The 19,675-nt window shown below is 41.7% G+C and overlaps 1 protein-coding gene across 3 annotated transcripts in view; it reads left to right on the top strand.

The window, feature by feature from the left end:
- The first annotated feature begins 2,850 nt into the window (after positions 1-2,850).
- The window catches only part of PTGER3 (prostaglandin E receptor 3), a 104,494-nt gene continuing 87,669 nt past the window's right edge, over positions 2,851-19,675 (top strand). The window contains exon 1 of one of the 3 annotated variants that reach the window (XM_023762554.1): positions 2,851-4,116. In XM_023762554.1, coding sequence (XP_023618322.1) covers positions 3,223-4,116 — 894 coding nt within the window. In that variant the 5' untranslated portion in view covers positions 2,851-3,222. The remainder of the gene's footprint in view (positions 4,117-19,675) is intronic. The other 2 variants (XM_023762552.1, XM_006098880.3) reach the window with 2 other exon arrangements.

Genomic DNA, 19,675 nt, shown 5'->3' with positions numbered 1-19,675 from the left:
GTCCTTAACAGATGGGGCACGAAACACGCGAAAACTCGTGAGCGGTCCTTAACAGATGGGGCACGAAACACGCGAAAACTCGTGAGCGGTCCTTAACAGATGGGGCACGAAACACGCGAAAACTCGTGAGCGGTAAGCAATGTGTTAAGCAAAACATCTCTTTCAAAAATTGTTATTGGAACTTTTGGTCACTAGAGGGTGCTGGTGACCAAAATTCAGAAATTCATACTTTTTCTGCTCTAACATCAGAAAGTACCAAACAGGCACCTAGCTGGTAACTATGTTGTGGGTCTGGGCATAGACTCAGGTTGCAGGTTCAGTCCCTGGTTGGTTCCCAAAGTGAGAAAAAGAAGCGGCCTATGGATGTTTCTCTTACAGATGTTTCTGTCTCTCGCGCTCTCTCTCTCAAATCAATTTTTTAAAAAGATACCAAACAATCCAACTGCCAGTGTCCTATTTGTGTGAATCCTCAGATCCCCCAAATCACTGTTGCAATGTGAATAGCTACAAAACAGACAAAAATAGAATGAAGGAAAACACTGAAAGAAGGAAAGTGTTACATAAGAGATCTAATGGTGCATTAGTGTGGAGTTGAGTAAAGGTGTTAACATTAATTCTTGGATACTATATGGACTGATGCTTGTTCCTATTATGTGAAGTCCAATTGGCTACAGCATGCATTGCAATGGAGAAATTTTTTTTTAAAGTTAGGATTTCACATTTTTATTTTTATATTTTTAAAGAACTTTAGATTTTATTTTTCAGTTACAGTTTTCAATATTATTTTGTAATAGTTTCAGGTGTACAGCATAGTGGTTAGACAATCATATACTTTACAAAGTATTTCCTCTAATATTTCTAATACATAGTTATTGCAATATTATTGACTATATTTCCTATGCTGTACCTTACATCCCTGCGATTATTTTTTAACCATCAATTTGTAAAGGGATTGTACTTCTAATTTCTCTATCTCTTTCACCCAGCCCCCCAACTTCCCTTCCCTCTGACACCATCAGTCTATTCTCTGTGACTATAAGTCTTTTTCAATTTTGTTTGTTCGTTGAGAAAGTAAAATTTTAAAGAAGTCTCATTCATAAATAAAGTGAGAATAATTCAGCTTTGCTTTCTTAGCTCTATAAATCATGAAAAGGTCTTACATTTTTAAGATATATAATTAAAATAAAAATTTATTGCTGAAAATTAAATTTAATGTGTATTTTCTTTGGATGAAGTGTATATCTAAGAATGCCATCAAATATTTTACTTTTCAAATGACATTCTAGAAAAATACTTTCTCATTTTGGGGGTTAAGAATAATCCAAACTAGTAAGACAAAAGTTTAGTGACTATTTAAAAGGCAAACCACTTCACTATTTTATCCTTGCTATTGTTCTCGTTAGAAATGTGACATTTAAAAAAAATAAAATTGAAAAGTGTAAGAAATTTTTCATATGGTAGCAAATCACAAATGAAATTAGTAATGGGATTAATTCATGTTAAAATGGCATTTAAGTTACATTTTGGCTTTTCTCCTTTAAAAAATATAGCATCTTATAAAGATATTTTTTTTCAAACTCTCAGAATGAAAATAGTACAGAAAGAATGCAGGAGAACATATTCCATTCTCATCATCTACCACTCATCTACATTCTCCAAGGATACCAACTAGAAAAGACAAACTGATATGACCAACTCTAAAAGTCTTATCTGAAGTCTGAATCATGGTCTTCATAGTTCTGATTAGGTCTAAGGTCTTAAATATGAAGAAAAATGAAGTTTGAACATAATTTTTACAATCTTTTCATGGAGAAACATAAAAAAGCCCTTTCTAGATTTGGCAACAACTGGTCTTAACATTGATTTTCATCTGCTGAGAGGGTTGATGGTATCCATGTGAAGAGCTCTGTGCTATGAGAAGAGACGGGAATGGCTGAAAGACCCTGGGCATATATTTTAACTTTATGGAGCCTCAGTTACCTCACCATAAAAGGGAGTAATAATAATAGCAAGAGGACCTTGGAGGATCTCTGATAAAATGAGAAAATACTTGTGAAAACGAAATATTGTCGTAATAAAACACTAGGCAATTATGCCCATTTCACTAAAGGCGAAGGCCTTCCTAACATCTAAATACCGTTTCCAGTCTTCATTTGAAGAATGGTTGGAGGCTTTGTGAGAGCATGCCTCCCTCCTGCGCCCCCACCCCCATTTCCCACAGCTAGCAGCAGTTGACTGCGGGATCTCAGGTATGCAAGAGGAGGCCACCCGCCTCTAGCCACTTTGGCTGACTTTTATCTGACTTGTTTATAAGGGGAGGTGGAATTTAGTTGGGAGGTGGGAGGTGGGAGCTCCGATATCTTCATTCGACCATCAGATTTTATTTTGTTTCCTTGAACCTAGCTCCTTGAGTCCCAAGGCACTTCTAGTTTTAGAAGTTTCAGTGCACCCCAGGGGGACAGAGCAGCCTGGCCTGCTCGCGATCATTCCAGAGTCCTGAAGTAGGAAGGAAAAAAGTTCACACTCAGCTTTGCAAAGGAGTGTGGTTTGCCTAGAATACTTTGGGACAGGTGAGTTAGACCTGCCAGGGATACAAGAGATCTTCAGGGGGAGGATCCAGTCCCTGTGGGTGGAGAAGGAGGGCGGGCGCTTTCGGCGCGCTTTGGCAACTAGCCTGGGGCTGGGAAGCCCAGCAAGACATTTTAGCCCCCTCCACTCCGGACGCTCCTCTGGCAGAGACAGGAGGAATCGCAGCGCGGGCAGGGCGTCCGGTCCGGCCAGAAGCCGGGCGTTTCGACAGGACCCCGCCCCCCTCCCCCCTTGGAGGTTTTGTTTTCCCGTCTCACGCGGCCAGGGTCGCGCTCACTCCGCAGCGGAGAGCCGCGCTCAGTGGCTTGTCCCTGCTCCTCCCACCGCACTTAAGCCCACACCCACGGGCGCCCCGCCCCCCTCATCCTTATAGAAGGGGCGAGGCACCCCGGCGCGCCCGGGAGCTACAGGCTTCCCGGAGCCGACGGCGCGGCTGCCAGCTTGGCCAGAAAGCCCAGGCGCCGCCGCGGCCAATGTAGCCAAGTGAGGCGGCGGCTGCGCCCGCACCATGGAAGGCAGCCCCACCCCGGCACCAGCCCGGGTCGCTCCAGACCTCCGCCGCCTCCCGCGCCACGCCTGCCAGCAACCGCTGCTTTTCTCTGGGCGCCGTCCTACCCTCACCTCGAAGCCGACATGAAGGGAGCCCGGGGCGACGGGAGCGCCCCTTTCTGCACCCGCCTCAACCACTCCTTCCCGGGCATGTGGGCGCCCGAGCGCTCCCAGGAAGCGCGGGGCAACCTCACGCGCTCCCCGGAGACCGGCGAGGACTGCCGCTCGGTGTCCGTGGTGTACCCGATTACCATGCTGATCACCGGCTTCGTGGGCAACGCGCTGGCCATGCTGCTGGTGTCGCGGAGCTACCGGCGCCGGGAGAGCAAGCGCAAGAAGTCGTTCCTGCTGTGCATCGGCTGGCTGGCGCTCACGGACATGGTGGGGCAGCTGCTCACCAGCCCCGTGGTCATCGTCGTGTACCTGTCCAAGCAGCGCTGGGAGCACCTGGACCCTTCGGGGAGGCTGTGCACTTTCTTTGGTCTGACCATGACCGTCTTTGGCCTCTCGTCGCTCTTCGTCGCGAGCGCTATGGCCATCGAGCGGGCGCTGGCCATCCGGGCGCCGCACTGGTACGCGAGCCACTTGAAGACGCGCGCCACCCGCTGGGTGCTGCTCGGCGTGTGGCTGGCGGTGCTCGCCTTCGCCCTGTTGCCCGTGCTGGGCGTGGGCCATTACACCGTCCAGTGGCCCGGGACGTGGTGCTTCATTAGCACCGGGGGAGGCGGCAACGGGACTAGCTCCCCGCACAACTGGGGCAACCTCTTCTTCGCCTCCACCTTTGCCTTCCTGGGGCTCTCTGCGCTGGCCATCACCTTCGCCTGCAACCTGGCCACCATTCAGGCCTTGGTATCCCGCTGCCGGGCCAAGGCCATGGCATCGCAGTCCAGCGCCCAGTGGGGTAGGATCACCACGGAGACGGCCATCCAGCTCATGGGGATCATGTGCGTGCTGTCGGTCTGTTGGTCACCATTGCTGGTAGGTAGTTCCAGGGCGTGCAGAAGTCTGGGTGGGGCGTCTGCAGACAAGGGAGACGTCTCCAAGTGACAGCACCTGCAGAGGTGTGTTTGCATCTAGAGAACATTGGGGAGACCTTTCTGCCCGTGCTTTCTTGGTTGCAGCTTCATAGTTGAGTTCCTCACTTACTTGCTGAGCGCCTTCAAAGTCCCATACATGGCATTAGGTTGTGGTTGTACACACGTGGAGACCACACGGGCGCTCACACTTTGATCGGAGAGAGTAAGAGGATACCCGGGTCTGAGTTCAGTGCGTGTGCAGAGGTGAAGTTTTCTCCTGGGTGCATTATAAACAGAATGGCAATGACAGCTGAAGCCTGTGGCTCTGGGCTTTCCCCTTCTTTCAAATACCTCTTGCAAGTTGAAGCGATTATCAGTCTGCAAAAGTCCTCTCTACCTGCGACCCCAGGCAGGCACAGCTCTTGCAGCTTTGGAGCCTCTGAGCGCTCTCTCAGCCCAGCCCGCACTACCCGGCCTAATAGGCTCACTTGAGATTAGAGGCAGGAGAGTGAAGGGCCCGCTGGCTGCAGCCAGCCCCAGCCCTTCGGAATGGTGCTGGCCCTCCTGGAAGTGCTTGAACTGTCAGTGAGTCAGGGGGCCCGAAGGCCTTGGAACTCCTGCCACCAGCCTTTGCTTGCCCTGTTGGCAACTATTCAGGACTGGGAGTAAGGCCAATCCTGGGGTAGGAGGTAGAGGTTTCTGCGCTTCCCAGCTCCGCACAGGGGCGCACAGTTTGGGAGCAAATGATGTTGCCACAGGCTCCTTGTCTAATAGCCACTCTTACATCATACTTTCCTCTATGTTACTTTTAGCTGGAGATTTCTGTGGGTAAGTGCTGTTTACGAATTCCTGGTGAATGGAGGATTATTGAGGCCTCAAGCAGACTGGCTTAATAGGAGCTATGTTGCAGAAAGAGCCACCTGGCAGAGTTTTCACAAATTTTATACTGGACCTGGAAACTTATTAGACAGTTGTGAGAAACTTCTGAAACCCATGGATATAGTTTTCAGAACCCACACACATGTAGTTTTTCCTTTTCAATTGTGGTAAAATATATTTTAAATTGTGGTAAAATTTACATTTTAAGTGTCCAGTTCAGTGATATTAAATACATTGGTATTGCCCTGGCCAGTGTGGCTCAGTTGGTTGAGTGTCATCCCATGCACCTAGAGTTCACTAGTTTGATTCCTGTTCAGAGCACATGCCTGGGTTACATGCAGGAGGCAGCCAATCAATGTTTCCCTCTCCCTCTCCCTCCTATTTCTCTAAAATCAATTAAAAAAATTTTTTTTTAAAAATTGTTGTGTACCACTCACAGTTTTAAATCTCTTGTATTTAAAGATAGGCCCCTAGTTCCTTTTCCCTCCCAACATCTCCTTCATTTGACAAAGCAAATATTCCAGAATACCTGTGTTTAACTGGTGTAGTATATTTAGAGCACAAATCTTGGCTACAAATCAGTGACGACAAGTAGTGACAAGGAGAGCTATGTTGGGACCTAACTGCCCACAAGTTGGTGCATGGTCACAGAATTCAGGCTGATGTCATCACCATGGCTTATCAAAACCAACACCAACTTTAGACATATTTACTTCTATGGTTGAGGAATGGAGTGTGTAGGTGGCCAAACAGAGGGGGAAAGGAGTTGTAAATAATGAACACTTTACTATGATAATGAACATAACTTTAAAGGCAACCAAGATTCTGAATTTTTCCCAACTGTCATTTGAGTTCCAGGTTCTTGAGTTTGCTCTATCACACTATTTCCTGGGAAAAAAATGCAGTTAAGTCATGAATAAAATGCTTATTCATACAGTTAACCAAACTTATAGTTGTCTTTTTTTTAAGTAGATGAGATAGTAGTGTGTCTTTTATCTTAAAACTTTTATTTAATATCATGAACTCAGTGACCTTAGGAAGAATTTAGATCAATTCTGAGCATCGTAGCCTACGATGGCCAAACTTACTTTCTTAAGACAGACGGTATTTGGAAAGTCTTATTTAATTTCAGTTAATACCTGCATTCAAACAATATCTATTGGTTTGCATTATTTTATCAGGCATTTTGTTAATTTGGTTCTCATAAAATAATTGAACTTAAAAAAATTTAACGTGATTGATTATATCGAAGAGGAGAAATTCAAGATTTGCAAAATAGGTACTTTTAAAACTAAAGCAAATGGGTCTATCATCTGCTTTATGCCCTATTGGAATTAACTCTCCAAATATCAGTAAAAAGCTGGAATTATTTCAAAGGAAAGAAACTGGCAAAACTGTTTTCTTAATAAGTGAGAGAATTATAAGAATGAAAACACTAGAACTTAGTGAATTGAATTTTCAGTGTATTAATGTTAAAGTGAGAGATCATAGTCTATACTTTTTTTTTCTTAACTCTGGGTAAAATATAGATGTCCTGTTAGCTTTACTAATCTAATAATATAAACTCCCTCCTTAGAAGGACCCTGAGTATATCTTCTCTTGGAAGTTTATCATGATTATAATAATATTCCATTGTTACTGCTAGAAAACTTAGGAGAGAAGAGAGTAAGAAAACACCTCAACTGCTACAAGATCCCACCACATATATACTTAAATTTAGGTTATCTGTGGTGCAAATAAGAGCTTTTGTACTTTTTCTTTTTCCCAGAAACTTCACAAAAGCAAGATGTGAAATTGAAAATACAGTGGAAACCGATGTCATCATGTCTATGATCCTTCGCCCTGTTTATGTTTAATTTGCCATCATTCAGAATTAGCCAGTTAACTCGGCATGCAATCTGTTTCATGTTTATTATTATTATTATTATTATCTTATTTTTTTTATGAACCACAGTCACCTAATAGTTTAGTTATTTGACATGATAGCCAAGATTCCGGAAGCAGGCATACCCTTAGGGTGTTGTATGAGTGCTTTTGTAAAGCAAGGCATTCCCCCAACAGGTAGAGTGTGGCAAATACTGAAGCTCTCTTAAAAACAGTAAATATAAAGTAACTCTCAACATTGTGAAAAGTGAGGTCTGAGGAACAGAATTTCTCATTTACAACTTTGGGACTGGATAAAAGCAGCCTTAGAAATGTTTGCCTTTAACCCTAAACCAGCACACTCCCTGCTTGGTCCCCACAGATGCAGACAGCAATGCTTTGGTTCCAGAAGATAGTTCACAATGTAGATGTAACTGTATTTTTTAATTAAAGGAATCCCTGATATATTTTGACAAACAAAATTTGCCTGAAATATACTATATGTGCCAGGTTATTTTACAGAAATAATCCTGTGTTATAGTATTAAAATGTTCTGTTCACTTGCTAATTTTCACTTCCTATAAATTTCAGAATATAGTTTCTGAAATGATTGGGGGAATGATTAACTGTGTGAATTGGCATTATAGGGAAAATCTTCTATAACTTGCTTTTATAAGAATTGAGGTTATTTAGCATTCTTTACACTTTTTATTATACTACAATACATTTTAGGCACTGTGGAAGGGATGTTAAGTACAAGACTTATGAAAACTTGGTCAGAGTTATAATCTGTTCAGAGAACCAGAGTTGCCACATTTATGAGTAAAACAATTAGAGAACAATACAAGATCGAATGCCATTAATGCCTTTGATTCTGAGGAAAAAAAAGCCCATTTAAACTTGCCAGAGTAGGCTTCTAGTAGGTGGTGAGATGGCATAACTTGAACTCAGGGCTGATAGCGAGTGGCCCAAGAAGCCAGCCAGAGAAATAAAGTGTGCACACTGGAAACACGGGAAAAATGGTTTGAAAAGGCTTATGGGGCCAAATTGAGGTAGTTCAGATGAACATAGGATGAAATTTGTGTTCTTTTGCCAGTAGGCCGTACAACCTCTTTTTTTTTTTTTTAAACAGGGGAGAGGATTTTTATTTTTATTTTCTTTAATCCTTTATTGTTTAAAGTATTACATATGTCTCCTTTTTCCCCCATTGAAGAGGATTTTTAAAAGGTTGGCAGTGCAATAGTGTGTGGGTAGATTCGGGCTGGAAAAGGGAACGCGAGATCAGTCATGGCTTGCTTTGGCAGGCTGGGTAGGGCCTTAGGTCAGAGACAGTGGGAAGAGATGAGTCAGAGAAGGAAAGGTAAGAGAGAACTAATGCTATTAGAAATGGTCAATTTAAGGAGTGAGTGATTCGACAAGCATTTCTTACACATCTACTATGTCCTATTTACTGCGGTAAATTACCTCATTTAACTGCGTCCTGTAAAAGTACCACTATTTTCTACATCCTTCAGATGAATACCTCAAGTATAAAGTATATTAGAATTAGAATAATTTTGGATATCTGGCTCTGAGTTTATTTTCCATTTTTGTTGTTTATTATGAGCTTAGATGGAGGCCGTGAATTCTATTGCTAATCATGGCACTGGGTAAGTTATTTATCCTTCCGTCTGTAAGTGCGGCAGTAGGACTAATAAATATCCAATAATATTTATGTTATTCTCAGGTTTTCTTATTTGGGAGGATCATGGCTCAATGAATCAAAATGAGAAACTTAGGATTTGATTTTATTTTTGTAAGAATGGGGGATTCTGAGTGACTATTGCTTTCGGACACTATATAAGATAGTGGATTATCTGAGTGATATATCCAGGAAGCCAGTACAACTTGAAGACTGAGATAAATCAGAGCTAAAAAAAAATAAAAGGGGGGGGGACAGATTTTTTTTTTTAATTTTGAGTTTATCAGAGAGCCAAGAATTAAACAGTCCTTAAGCCAGTAGATTGGAAGAAATTCAGATGGTCTAGAGTTGTAGCATAACTGTGACTCATTGGCCTTTCTCTTTTGAAAAAGCTGGGAAGGTCAATGACTCAATTATGAGTTTCCACAGGTTCATTTTTCTGGGGTCCTCTCTGGGCTGTGTTGGGTCCTCCAGCCCTTTGGCCACACAGCACCCACCTTGCATTTCCCTGTCATAGTCTGAGTTACACTTCCTGGACCTATTGTGTAATTGACCTCCTGAGGTTAGGTAAAGTATCTGCTTGTGCATTGATTGTTCCCCACAGCGGTAGGAACTATAATTGCCTGCCATACAGGTATGCCCAATACATGCTTATTAACTGAATATCTACGCACCCAAATCAGAAGACAGGGTCTGGTCCTGGTTACATAAGCAATTAATTGTGTGACCTTAGATAATTCATTTGATATTTTTTCATCTATTCTCTTCTGTAAAATAGTAATAACAACACCTACTCAGTGCATTTCACATGACTATAATAAAACCAAGATAAATGTATATGAGAATAATTGGGAATATTCCCCCCATATTAGGAATACTACTCTGGTGTGTTACTGGATGGTAATGTTGACTTGTGTTCAGATAGACCTTTCCCCCAGGGACCTGGAGAAAAGAGACAAGTGATGTTTTACAGCTTAATTAGTTATAGTTCTTTGCTGGGAGCGGGGGGTGGGGGGGAGAGAAGTGGTAGAGGATATAACTTTTCAGAAAAAAAATAAAATAAGAAAAATGGTAACCCACATGTGCTTAAACTTTTACAAGGCATTGTAATTCACCCCTCCTTCTCTCCCCTGCCGCCATCACTCTCGCTCTCCTGCGTTCTCTCAGCTCTGGAATCCCTTTCCCCTCACAGCTGCCAGTGAACTCTCTAAATCTAACAAGTGCTGGATCCCATCTCCCCTCTGTCTTAAACCTGAGGAGTAACCACCACCTTGTGCTCTGAGGACCTCGCCACAGATCTAAAATATGTCACCTGTCTCTCCAGTGTGGCACTTCTCCCTGTATTTCTTGATATGCTCAGATGTGTCCTCATGCAAATGCTTGAGTCAAATTCCTTGTGATTCTAGTTGTTGTCCTAGGTCAGATCGTTCTGCAAACGTAAGGGTATAGCCTGTGCCTTGGTTTTCCTCATTTTCACAGGTGATCAGAAATGTTGGGGTTGAACAGAATTGTTGCCACTGACTCACAGCTCAGAATTGAGTTTGCAGGAGTCTTAACTCAGACCACAGCATGAGCATCACACAGTTGTAAACTGCTCCGCAGATTGGCCAGATCCTGGCAAGGCATTAATATTATTTGCAGCCTACAAATAACACAGCCTTTAACTTCACCATCAAATGGCCCACCCAGACTTTCTCTTGGGTAACCTTCATAAGGAGGAGATTTCAATGGCTGATCTTGGCACTTATTCAAAATCTACATACTATTTCACCAGTACTGATTTTTATGATAGGTGCTTAAGGATCATAAATCTAAAAATGAAAGATGGTGGCAGAGATGGAAGAGGGGGCTTGATTTTTCACACCTTAATTCCATTAAACATTAAAAAGTTATTAATTTAGGTAAGAGTCATGTAATATAAGTACAAGACAAATCCTATAACAAACATCATTACTATTTTTACAAATCTTGGTAATGCAAAAACAAAAGGTCATTTGGAGCTGGAGGCCTATTTTTTTAAAGCAATTATTGATTCCAAAAAAATCAAGTATAATTTTTAAACTATACTTTTCACTAATCCTTGGATATTTCCTGAAAGTAGATTTGATCTATCCTTTTGTTCCTCTTTCTGAATACGTAATACGCGTCATTTTCTGTGGTTGTGAATATGCGGCTGTTGTTATAATTCATAAAAATTTGGAAAAAGAAGCATGTCGTTAATGTTGAAAATAATGAAAGCGAGATTGTGAAAAATTAGATGCATTTTGGGCAATTCACCACACGGCAAAGTTTATCGCGGTCTTGTATGAAATCTTCCCGGGAATGTCCTGCTAATAGCCACCTTGCTTGAGTCAGATAGAGCATGCACTTCCCATTTCCCCATTTCAATGAGCATCTTCAATAGTCCCAAGGCAGCAGCGGAGGTTCATGATTAAGTGATCGCTGACTAGTGAGCACACCTGTTTTGTGAGAAGAACAAAATCTAATGACTGAAGAAGCAGGTGAGGGCCACAGAGAGATGAAGGCACCTGAAGGCAAGGACCTGGATTCTGGTCTTGGCTTTTCCACCACATAATAGAAGTCACTTTATCTTTCTGGCTTTTCTTTTCCTTGTCAGTGAGATCAAACATTATCAACTCTAGCCTTCTCTTCAGTTCTGACTTCCTGTGGCTCTAAGTAGATAAAATCATCCCTGTCAGAGATACTATACTAGATGCATGGGGGGAAATACCCAAAGACGTCGTAGGAAGAAGCATAGAAATATGTACAAATAGACAGAGTAGATCTTGCGTTCTTTCATGCAATCATTGTAGAACTATGTATTGAGTATTGCTATATGCCTGCCACTCTGCTCACCGTGGTTATACAATGGTGACCAGGGCTGAATTATATGGTTATACGCGTTGAGCATTACGTAATTCTAGGAGGCCCTATATACGCTGTATCCTATGTGAATGCTGCTCCTATTTGAGCAGTATGCAACCTGTGCTCTCCTTGGTAGCCCCAATGGTAAGCCAAGCAAACATGCTATCCTCTTTCACAGAGCTTTCAATAGACTAGACCAGTGGTCAGCAAACTCATTAGTCAACAGAGCCAAATGTCAACAGTACAACGATTGAAATTTCTTTTGAGAGCCAAATTTTTTAAACTTAAACTATATAGGTAGGTACATTGTTATTAACTTAATTAGGGTACTCCTAAGGCTTAGGAAGAGCCACACTCAAGGGGCCAAAGAGCCGCATGTGGCTCGCGAGCCGCAGTTTGCTGACCACGGTACTAGACAGACAGTCAATAAACAATCCTGCCAAGACCCCAATGTAACTAGTCTGTCTGATGGGTCATCCCTGTGGTTTCTTGTGGCTACATGGTTCTGCTACTTCAGATTGGACTTGTCTGGGCAGAAGGGCAGTGCTGGTCCACTGCTGCTGGAGTGTGTCCCTGCCCAGGCTGTAGTGGGTCTGTGCTTGGATGCCACCATTAGAGAACCTGAATTCACACCCATGACTCCCGCCGTAAAGCTCCGCAGTCATTCCCTGGAGGACAGCCAAGGTGCTAGAGAGTATGGACCCAGAGGGCAGCTGGCCTCAGGCCACGCACTGTCTAGAATCAGCCCTCCCTTTGGGGTTCTCAGGCTCTGGGTTGTACTCACATCACCTTCTGACATGTTTGCCTTTGCTTTCCAATGAATTGTCTGTTAAGACTTTCCATGTCTTTTCCCTCGAGAACAGAGCCAAAGGCACTCTTCTCCGAGTTTCTTGGCTTCAGATCTTGGGAGAAAAGGGTAGGTCTTGGCCTTTCCCCCAGAAGACCCTCAGACCCCTAAGCATGATGGTCTACCTCTTTTCAAGTGACCAGCATAATAAGATGCCACGAGAATCATGATCCCCCAGAAGAAGATCCAGACCAAGCTGAAGGGAGCTAGCTTACGGAAAAAAGAAGAAAGAGGAACGGGGTCACTGGACTCACCTAAATCGAAGGGATCGCCAGGGTGGAGGTGGCCCTGTGGACGGCTGAAGCAGGGCTCCCTTTGTTTCTCTCACTTTGACTTCTTGCCATGTGGCAGATCCCCAATTCAGGTTCTGTTGCCAAGGACAGAGCTTTTCAGCTCATTGGCCCAGTACTATGTTCTTTATTTCAAAGCCTTTGGCTAATAGGTTTATATTTCCAGTCTGCATGCAGAGTTTTAATTTTGCTTTCATGGCAATACAATATTTCAGTGAATACGTCATTTTGAAGCACTGTTTCAACATAGATCTTTCCTTCTCTCTCTCTCTCTCTCTCTCTCTCTCTCTCTTTCTTTGTTTTGTTTTATGAATACAAGAAACAGACATGACAAAGTCTCAGGATCCTGCTTCATCTACAAAGATTAATGTGCATTTTGTTGAGCTACAATGAAAGATTTAAGCTCAGAGAATTGTCCAGAAGTGAGTTGAGGGTGTAATGTTAGTTTTACAATGAAACAGAGGTAGCTGTATAAGGCTCTGAAAGCTCACACTATGTTAGAACCATAGTGAGGAGACCAGAGAAAAAAAAGTTCTTTCTTTATTTTTCCATAAAGGGTGAGTTATAGTCTGGGTTTGATGTTAATCTGGCAGCTTTCTCAGTAGATGTGGTAACAGCCAATATACTGGGTGGTAGACGTTTAAATTTATTTAATGGTAGCAATTTCCTCCAAGAATAGACTAAGGATTTGCCTGGATTCAGAAATAAATTTCCTAATGTTAGCTTTTGTTCTATAAAAGACATTAGGGAACATTTTGAAATGTGGGTGTGTTTTTCCCCCTAGCATCTATTTCTAATTAAATATGCCGTAGGTCAGTTTTAGGAAGTATGGGAATATCTCCTGACTTCAGAGCTCTAGTCTCCTCCCTAAACTTGGTCCTTGGTCGCAAACACCAGAATCCAAAGCACAAAGAGCACATGAGGAAAGGATACTGGGAGCTTGGGGGCCACAGAAAGCTGGCGGGCCAGTTTGGAAGGCAGGCAGGACCCAGGCTCTCTGGATGCTGAGCGTCAGTTGCTACCTGCTGCTGGGTGAATCTGGTATCTAAGAGCTGCCTCTCCTTGGTGTTGCTCTCGCTCTCTTAACAGTCAAAGTCCTGAGTGCAAACCTGGATGCTTTTGCTTGGGATTTTTTACCCCCGGGCTATGCCAAGGGGTCACTAGAAGGATCAAGCACCTGCAGCATCTTGTTTTTTAACTAAGAGTGTGAAGTAAATGCTGGGATTTCTCTCCTGCCTAGAATACATAGAAGCGGTATTTCAAAATTGGAGTATTAATATAAAAGGTGGTAGCTCATTATTATCATATAATTAATTTTTAGAAGCATTGTAACAGTAATATAGCATACGTGTGTGTGTGTGTGTGTGTGTGTGTGTGTGAAAGAGAGAGAGAGAGAGAGAGAGAGAGAGAGAGAGAGAGAGAAACATCTATTTGTTGTTCTACTTATGCATTCATTAGATTCATTGGTTGCTTCTTGTACATGCCCTGACCGAAGATCGAACTCACAACTTTGGCCTATCGGGATGATGCTCTAACCAACTGAGCCACCTGGCCAGGGCAAGCCATTTACATATATTATCTTATTTAATCTTCACAATTATTGATCAGTTGGATATTTTTTATCTCCATCTTTCAGTTGTACCTACTAAGATTCAAATAATTAGACAGTTTTTCCTAATCATTTAATGCTTTAATGCTCTGCCTTTTTTTCATTAGTTTATTAAAACATTTTCAAATTATATCATTGAAAATGTACAAAAAAAAAAAAACACAACCAACAACAACCAGCAGATTGATTGAGAATAGTCAATAACCACAGAAACTGGCAGGGTCAGATAATCAAGGTGATTAAAGATTTCCTGTTGATTCAGGAAGCGACGGACTTTCTTAGGAGCTTGGGTTTTCTACAGATAATATTATGAATATCTCTATAGAAGGTGATAAGAATTTTTGCTTGTCCTACAAAACCCTGTGATCTCATTCACTGTGATACTATAATTTCCTGTTTTCTGTAAAGGTGTGGTATCAATTTCATCCAGTTCTGTCTGTCCAGGCTTAGAATATTCACACACAGTGGTAAAGTTTTACTGGGCAAACATTTTTCAGCTATTATGATTCACAGATATTATTCTTTTTTACTAAACTATTTATAAAACACACTAGAGGCCTGGTGCATGAATTTGTACATGGGTGAGGTCCCTTGGCCTAGCCGGCTATCGAGGCTGATCGGGGCCATCTTGCCCAGTCCCGATTGGGGCCAATAGGGGCTGGCCAGCCAGGGGAAGGCTGTGGGAGGTTGGCCATCCATGGGAGGTTGACTGTGGGAGCGCACTAACCACCAGGGGGCAGCTCCTGCATTGAACGTCTGCCCCCTGGTGGTCAGTGCACGTCATAGCGACAAGTGGACCAGTCAAGCGGTTGACCGGTAGTAACGGTCGCTTAGGTTTTTATATATATAGATACAACTGTTTATTGAGTTCCCTTTGCTTAGTGGGGAAGTGTTTGACTACAGTCAAAATTAGAAAATGTGTTTTGACAGTTTAAAAACTTCCAGCATGAGGACAGTGCATCCTTGCAAACCTGCTTTCATCTTTTTCTCTTAAAATTATAGAGGAGAGAAAGAGCCTCAGCAAAACCCGGTGTGTTCACAGTGCCTTTCTAACATGGAACTCAAGCATGTTACTGTCTAGCACCCTGTCACCCGGATTAAAAGGCTTCAGATTTCTTAATTTAATCCTTAAAATCTTGGATTTGTCCACATTTACCACTCATATTCCATTTCTCCCCCAGGATCCTTACCTTTAGTCATAAAGATCTATTCGCAGTTCCTAGAATGATTCACAGTTTCACACTTAGAAGTATGAACTCTTTGTCTTTCAAAACTCTCCAGAAGTATCTGCTCTTTTAAGGGACAGTGTCCCCCCACCCTCCAGCATCTGGACTCCATAGTTCCTGTGCATACCTTTTTGCACTTAATTATGCACAATTATATTTACAATTGTCATAATATTTAAACATTTCACAGACATATCACATTTTGTTCTGTCAACAACACTTGGAGGGGACATTGTTATTGCCTTGTTCTGATGAAGAAGTTGGTTTTGAGATGTTAAGTAGCTTTTCCAAGAAAAGTTAACAAAAAGCAGAGTTGACTTTCAAATATAGATTTGTCTGATTTTATAGCCTACATGATGAACCACTCAACTAAATGGCCTCCCTCTTGTTAATAGCCATTTATTTGTCTAATTCTCTGTAAATTGCCATATTTGTCGATAAATCTTCCTGGACCATAGCAACCATTCAATAAATTATTGTGATTGAAGAAAGGAAGTTGTAAAGTTATAATAAAGTGGAAAGGACTCTAGAATTGGAATCAGAAAATTGAGGTATAAATCCTGTCCTTAAGAGTTTTACATACATTTTAACTGGTTTTTAGTCTTGACAAAAATCTTCACGGCACATGGTATTTATCTCTTTTTTAAACTTTTACCTTATTTTTTTATTTTCTGGGTAAGCAACTTGCTTTAAGGCTCACAGTTGATAAATGGCACTGAGAAAAATGAACCAGGTGTTGTTGTTTTTTATTTCCAAACCACCCATTCGCCTTATAACTAATGACTAATGGGTACTATTCATACAGTAAAACTTGTGAGTGTTTCTAAAAACACAATATCTTTTGCTTTTTTCGTTACTTTTATTGTTGTTGATAGTAATAAAAATTCTTAGAAAGAATAAAAACTAATTTCCAGATAGACAAGGATGGGAGACACAACATTGTTTTTGTAGTGAAGAGGGAAGTTAATTAGAAGCAGTGGACAGAGGCAGTAGAAATAGCTGCTCTAATGCCTGGTGTCCAAAGAAGAAAAACCAACAAGAGTGTTTGGGAAGGTGGCCTGGGAATAATAATCCAACAGTAAGCAATTTTATTGTTTAGTAGGGAAACAATAAATATAACAAAGAAAAGGAAAAACAATGCTTCAAAAGATGCTCACAGATCTCAGTATATTTATGTTGCTTGTAGTCATTATTAGAGATGGCATAATATAGTGGCTATGGAATAAAAAACAAACTGCAAATCCTGAGTTAAAGCAGCCTTCACTGCTGGCTGATCCAGAAGCTCAGCATTGTCATCAAGGACCAAGGCTGGTTCCACCTTTTGTAGTCAATGGCATTGGCCTCATCCTATTTATGGCTTGTTCCCTTCAGTTGGTGGGATGGTTGCTGATACAACATCTTAGTTCACCTCTAGCGGGAGAGAGAAGAGGTGTTTTTCTACAGATCTCTACTAAAGATAAAGACACTTTTCCCCAGATGACTTAGGGAATTTTCTCTGGGATCACATTGTCTAATATGGGGTCACTACATCAAATCTGATGGAAGCACATTCTGGTAGCTAGGGATGGGGTCAGCCCTGAAGCCCTTAGGTTCCAATGAAAATAAGTGTGCTAATGGGAAGGGGAGCTGGGAGAATGGGTGCTGGGTAGGCAATGAATAGTGAACACTACAGTGATGACACTTATGCAATTTAATCGAGAGAATATAAATGTGGAAGAATTTCAAAAAGTATAAGGCACTAGATCTGCATTGCCCAATATGGTAGCTATGGAGAGCAGCTACAGCATTCGGACAGGTTCAAGCCTCGGACTAATGAGAGGGCACAATCCTCTCATGGCAAAGTCACGTGCAGGTCCCAGCTTGGAGGGCAAAGCCCTCCCAGCGCAATTATAGCCAAAGACTATGGTTGTAAGCTTTACCTTATGGTCCGAACCTGTGGTCCCAGGTGGCTGAGTGATGTAGGCTGCGGGAGGTGCAGCAAGTGCTGCCAAAACAAAGCTTGATAGAGTGCTCAGGTGCATGTAATCAAGTAGATTCGAAACTAGCGAGAACATTGTAAACATCTTGACCACGCCCTTGCTTTGCCTAGTAAATCTGACTATAAAATAAAGACTCGGCTTGCAGGCTGTGGCACTGTTTCTCCATCCAAGAACAGTGTCCCACCTGGGCCCAGCTATATTCTTTTGTCTGTTTTCTTTAATCCTTCAATGCCCCCCACCCCCACTCAGGTTCACCACTGACTGTGTTGGACATGGTTCAGGTAGCCACTAGTCACAGGTGGTCATTGGACACTTGAAATATGATTACTCCAAATTGAACTATAGTATAAGTATAAAATACACATTAAATTTTGAAGATTAAGTACACAAATAATGTAAAATAGCTCATGTTGAAATACAATTTCAGATATATTAGGTAAATTAAATATATTATTAAAATCAATTTGACATGTTTCTTTTTACTTTTTTTATAATGTGATTACTGTAAAGCTTTAAAGTGTATATGTGCCTCACATTTGTGGTTTGAATTACATTTCTTCTGGATAGAGCTGCATTAGACCAATGACTTTCCAATTGGAGAAACTTTTTCAATAAATCTTTTTAGAGAAACAGACAAAAACAGAGCTGTTCTGATTCAACAGGGTTGGGAACTGGATATTTCCAAGTCTCAATAACATCTATTCACCAATTCCTGTAAAACTATTCTTGAAGATACTTAACATCAAATACCAGGTACAGGTTTTAAAATGAAATCACCAAAATCATTTTTTCTAAGATAATAATGGGAATACTTAAGAAAAAATCTTTAGTGTTGAAAGATTACATAATCCCCCTATTAACTTCTTCCAGTCCACTCCTGTCCCTTCCCCACCACGAGGCCCTCACCACCCCATTGTCTGTCCATGGGTTATGCATATGTGCATACAAGTTCATTGTTATCTCTTCCCACCCATCCTCCCCTGCCTTCCCTCTGATGTTCAACAGTCTATTCATGCTTCTATGTCTCTGGGTCTATTTTTTATCATCAGTTTATTTGGTTCATTACATTCCACATATGAGTGAGATCACGTGATTCTTATCTTTCTATGACTGGCTAATTTCACTCAGCATAATACCTGGTACTCTCCAGGAATACTTTTATATTACTCATTTAAGGTCTTCTCTAGGAAGCTAAATAGTGAGTAAAACTGCTTTCAGTGATTCACATATTAAGAGGCTGCTACTGGTCCTGGCCAGTGTGGCTCAGTTGGTTGAGTGTCGTCCATGCACCAAAAGGTTGCCAGTTCGATTCCTGGTCAGGGCACAGGCCCAGGTTGTGGGGCTCGATCCCCAGTAGGAGGCATGCAGGAGGCAGCTGATGGATGTTTCTCTCTATCCCTCTTATCTTCCCCTCTCTCTAAAATCAATAAAAATATTATTATTTAAAAAAAGAGGGTGCTAATGGATTCAAGTGTTGGGATCGGTGCATCATCTCATAGGAGCCTATAATCCTCATAGGAGTAAGGCATTGAGAGAATAGGTTTCTTCTTCATGTTTGCTTCCTTCAGATTCCTATGAAATACTCTGTGGTTGGATCAAATAGTAAGAATCTAAATAAATCAACAGATGAGACAAAATAACACTAAGAAGGGAGAAACTTGGAAGATTAATAGGTTATAAGCTTCCATTTCTCTGCATAACATATAATGTGAATTTAATCTTCAAACTTTCCTTAAACCTAGTACAAATTTTAAGTGCTAACCATAATTTAAGTGATTTTGTAAATTCTAACTTCCTGAAAAAGAAAAGCAAGATCTTTTCAGATGAGCATTTTGAAAACACAGTTTATCATTTGTGATGTAAATATCACATGGCACTTGATTTTCCCCTGCCCTCTATATAGTGCATGAAAGGAAAGCGTGACTGTGCAGATGCAGTACAAGGCTGCTACAAAAGCCTTAATGGATGATGGGGTTAAAAAGGAGCATGTGCTCCTACTAGACATAGCGAGTTACTGTTTGGTGGTATGTCATAGCCACAGTCTTCTTAATTGGAATTCATATACCTAGGAGGTGACAGTTCTTCCTTTGACTATATTTAACATCTGGAGGAGGAGAAGGAAGAGGAGGAGGGGAAGAACAATTAATGGTTACATAGTACTTACTAAAAGTTAGGGACTCTTGAGTTTTTTACACATTACTATATGCCATCATGCCTATCAACACAGCAAACCAGTGAGCTGAGTGGGTTGTAGGAATCAGTCTTCAATACTACTTTCTGGT

The sequence above is a fragment of the Myotis lucifugus genome, unplaced genomic scaffold, assembly GCF_000147115.1.
Source record: "Myotis lucifugus unplaced genomic scaffold, Myoluc2.0 scaffold_251, whole genome shotgun sequence".
NCBI lineage: Eukaryota > Metazoa > Chordata > Mammalia > Chiroptera > Vespertilionidae > Myotis > Myotis lucifugus.
Note: the sequence above shows the minus strand (reverse complement) of the source record. Positions and strands in the feature narration are given on the sequence as shown.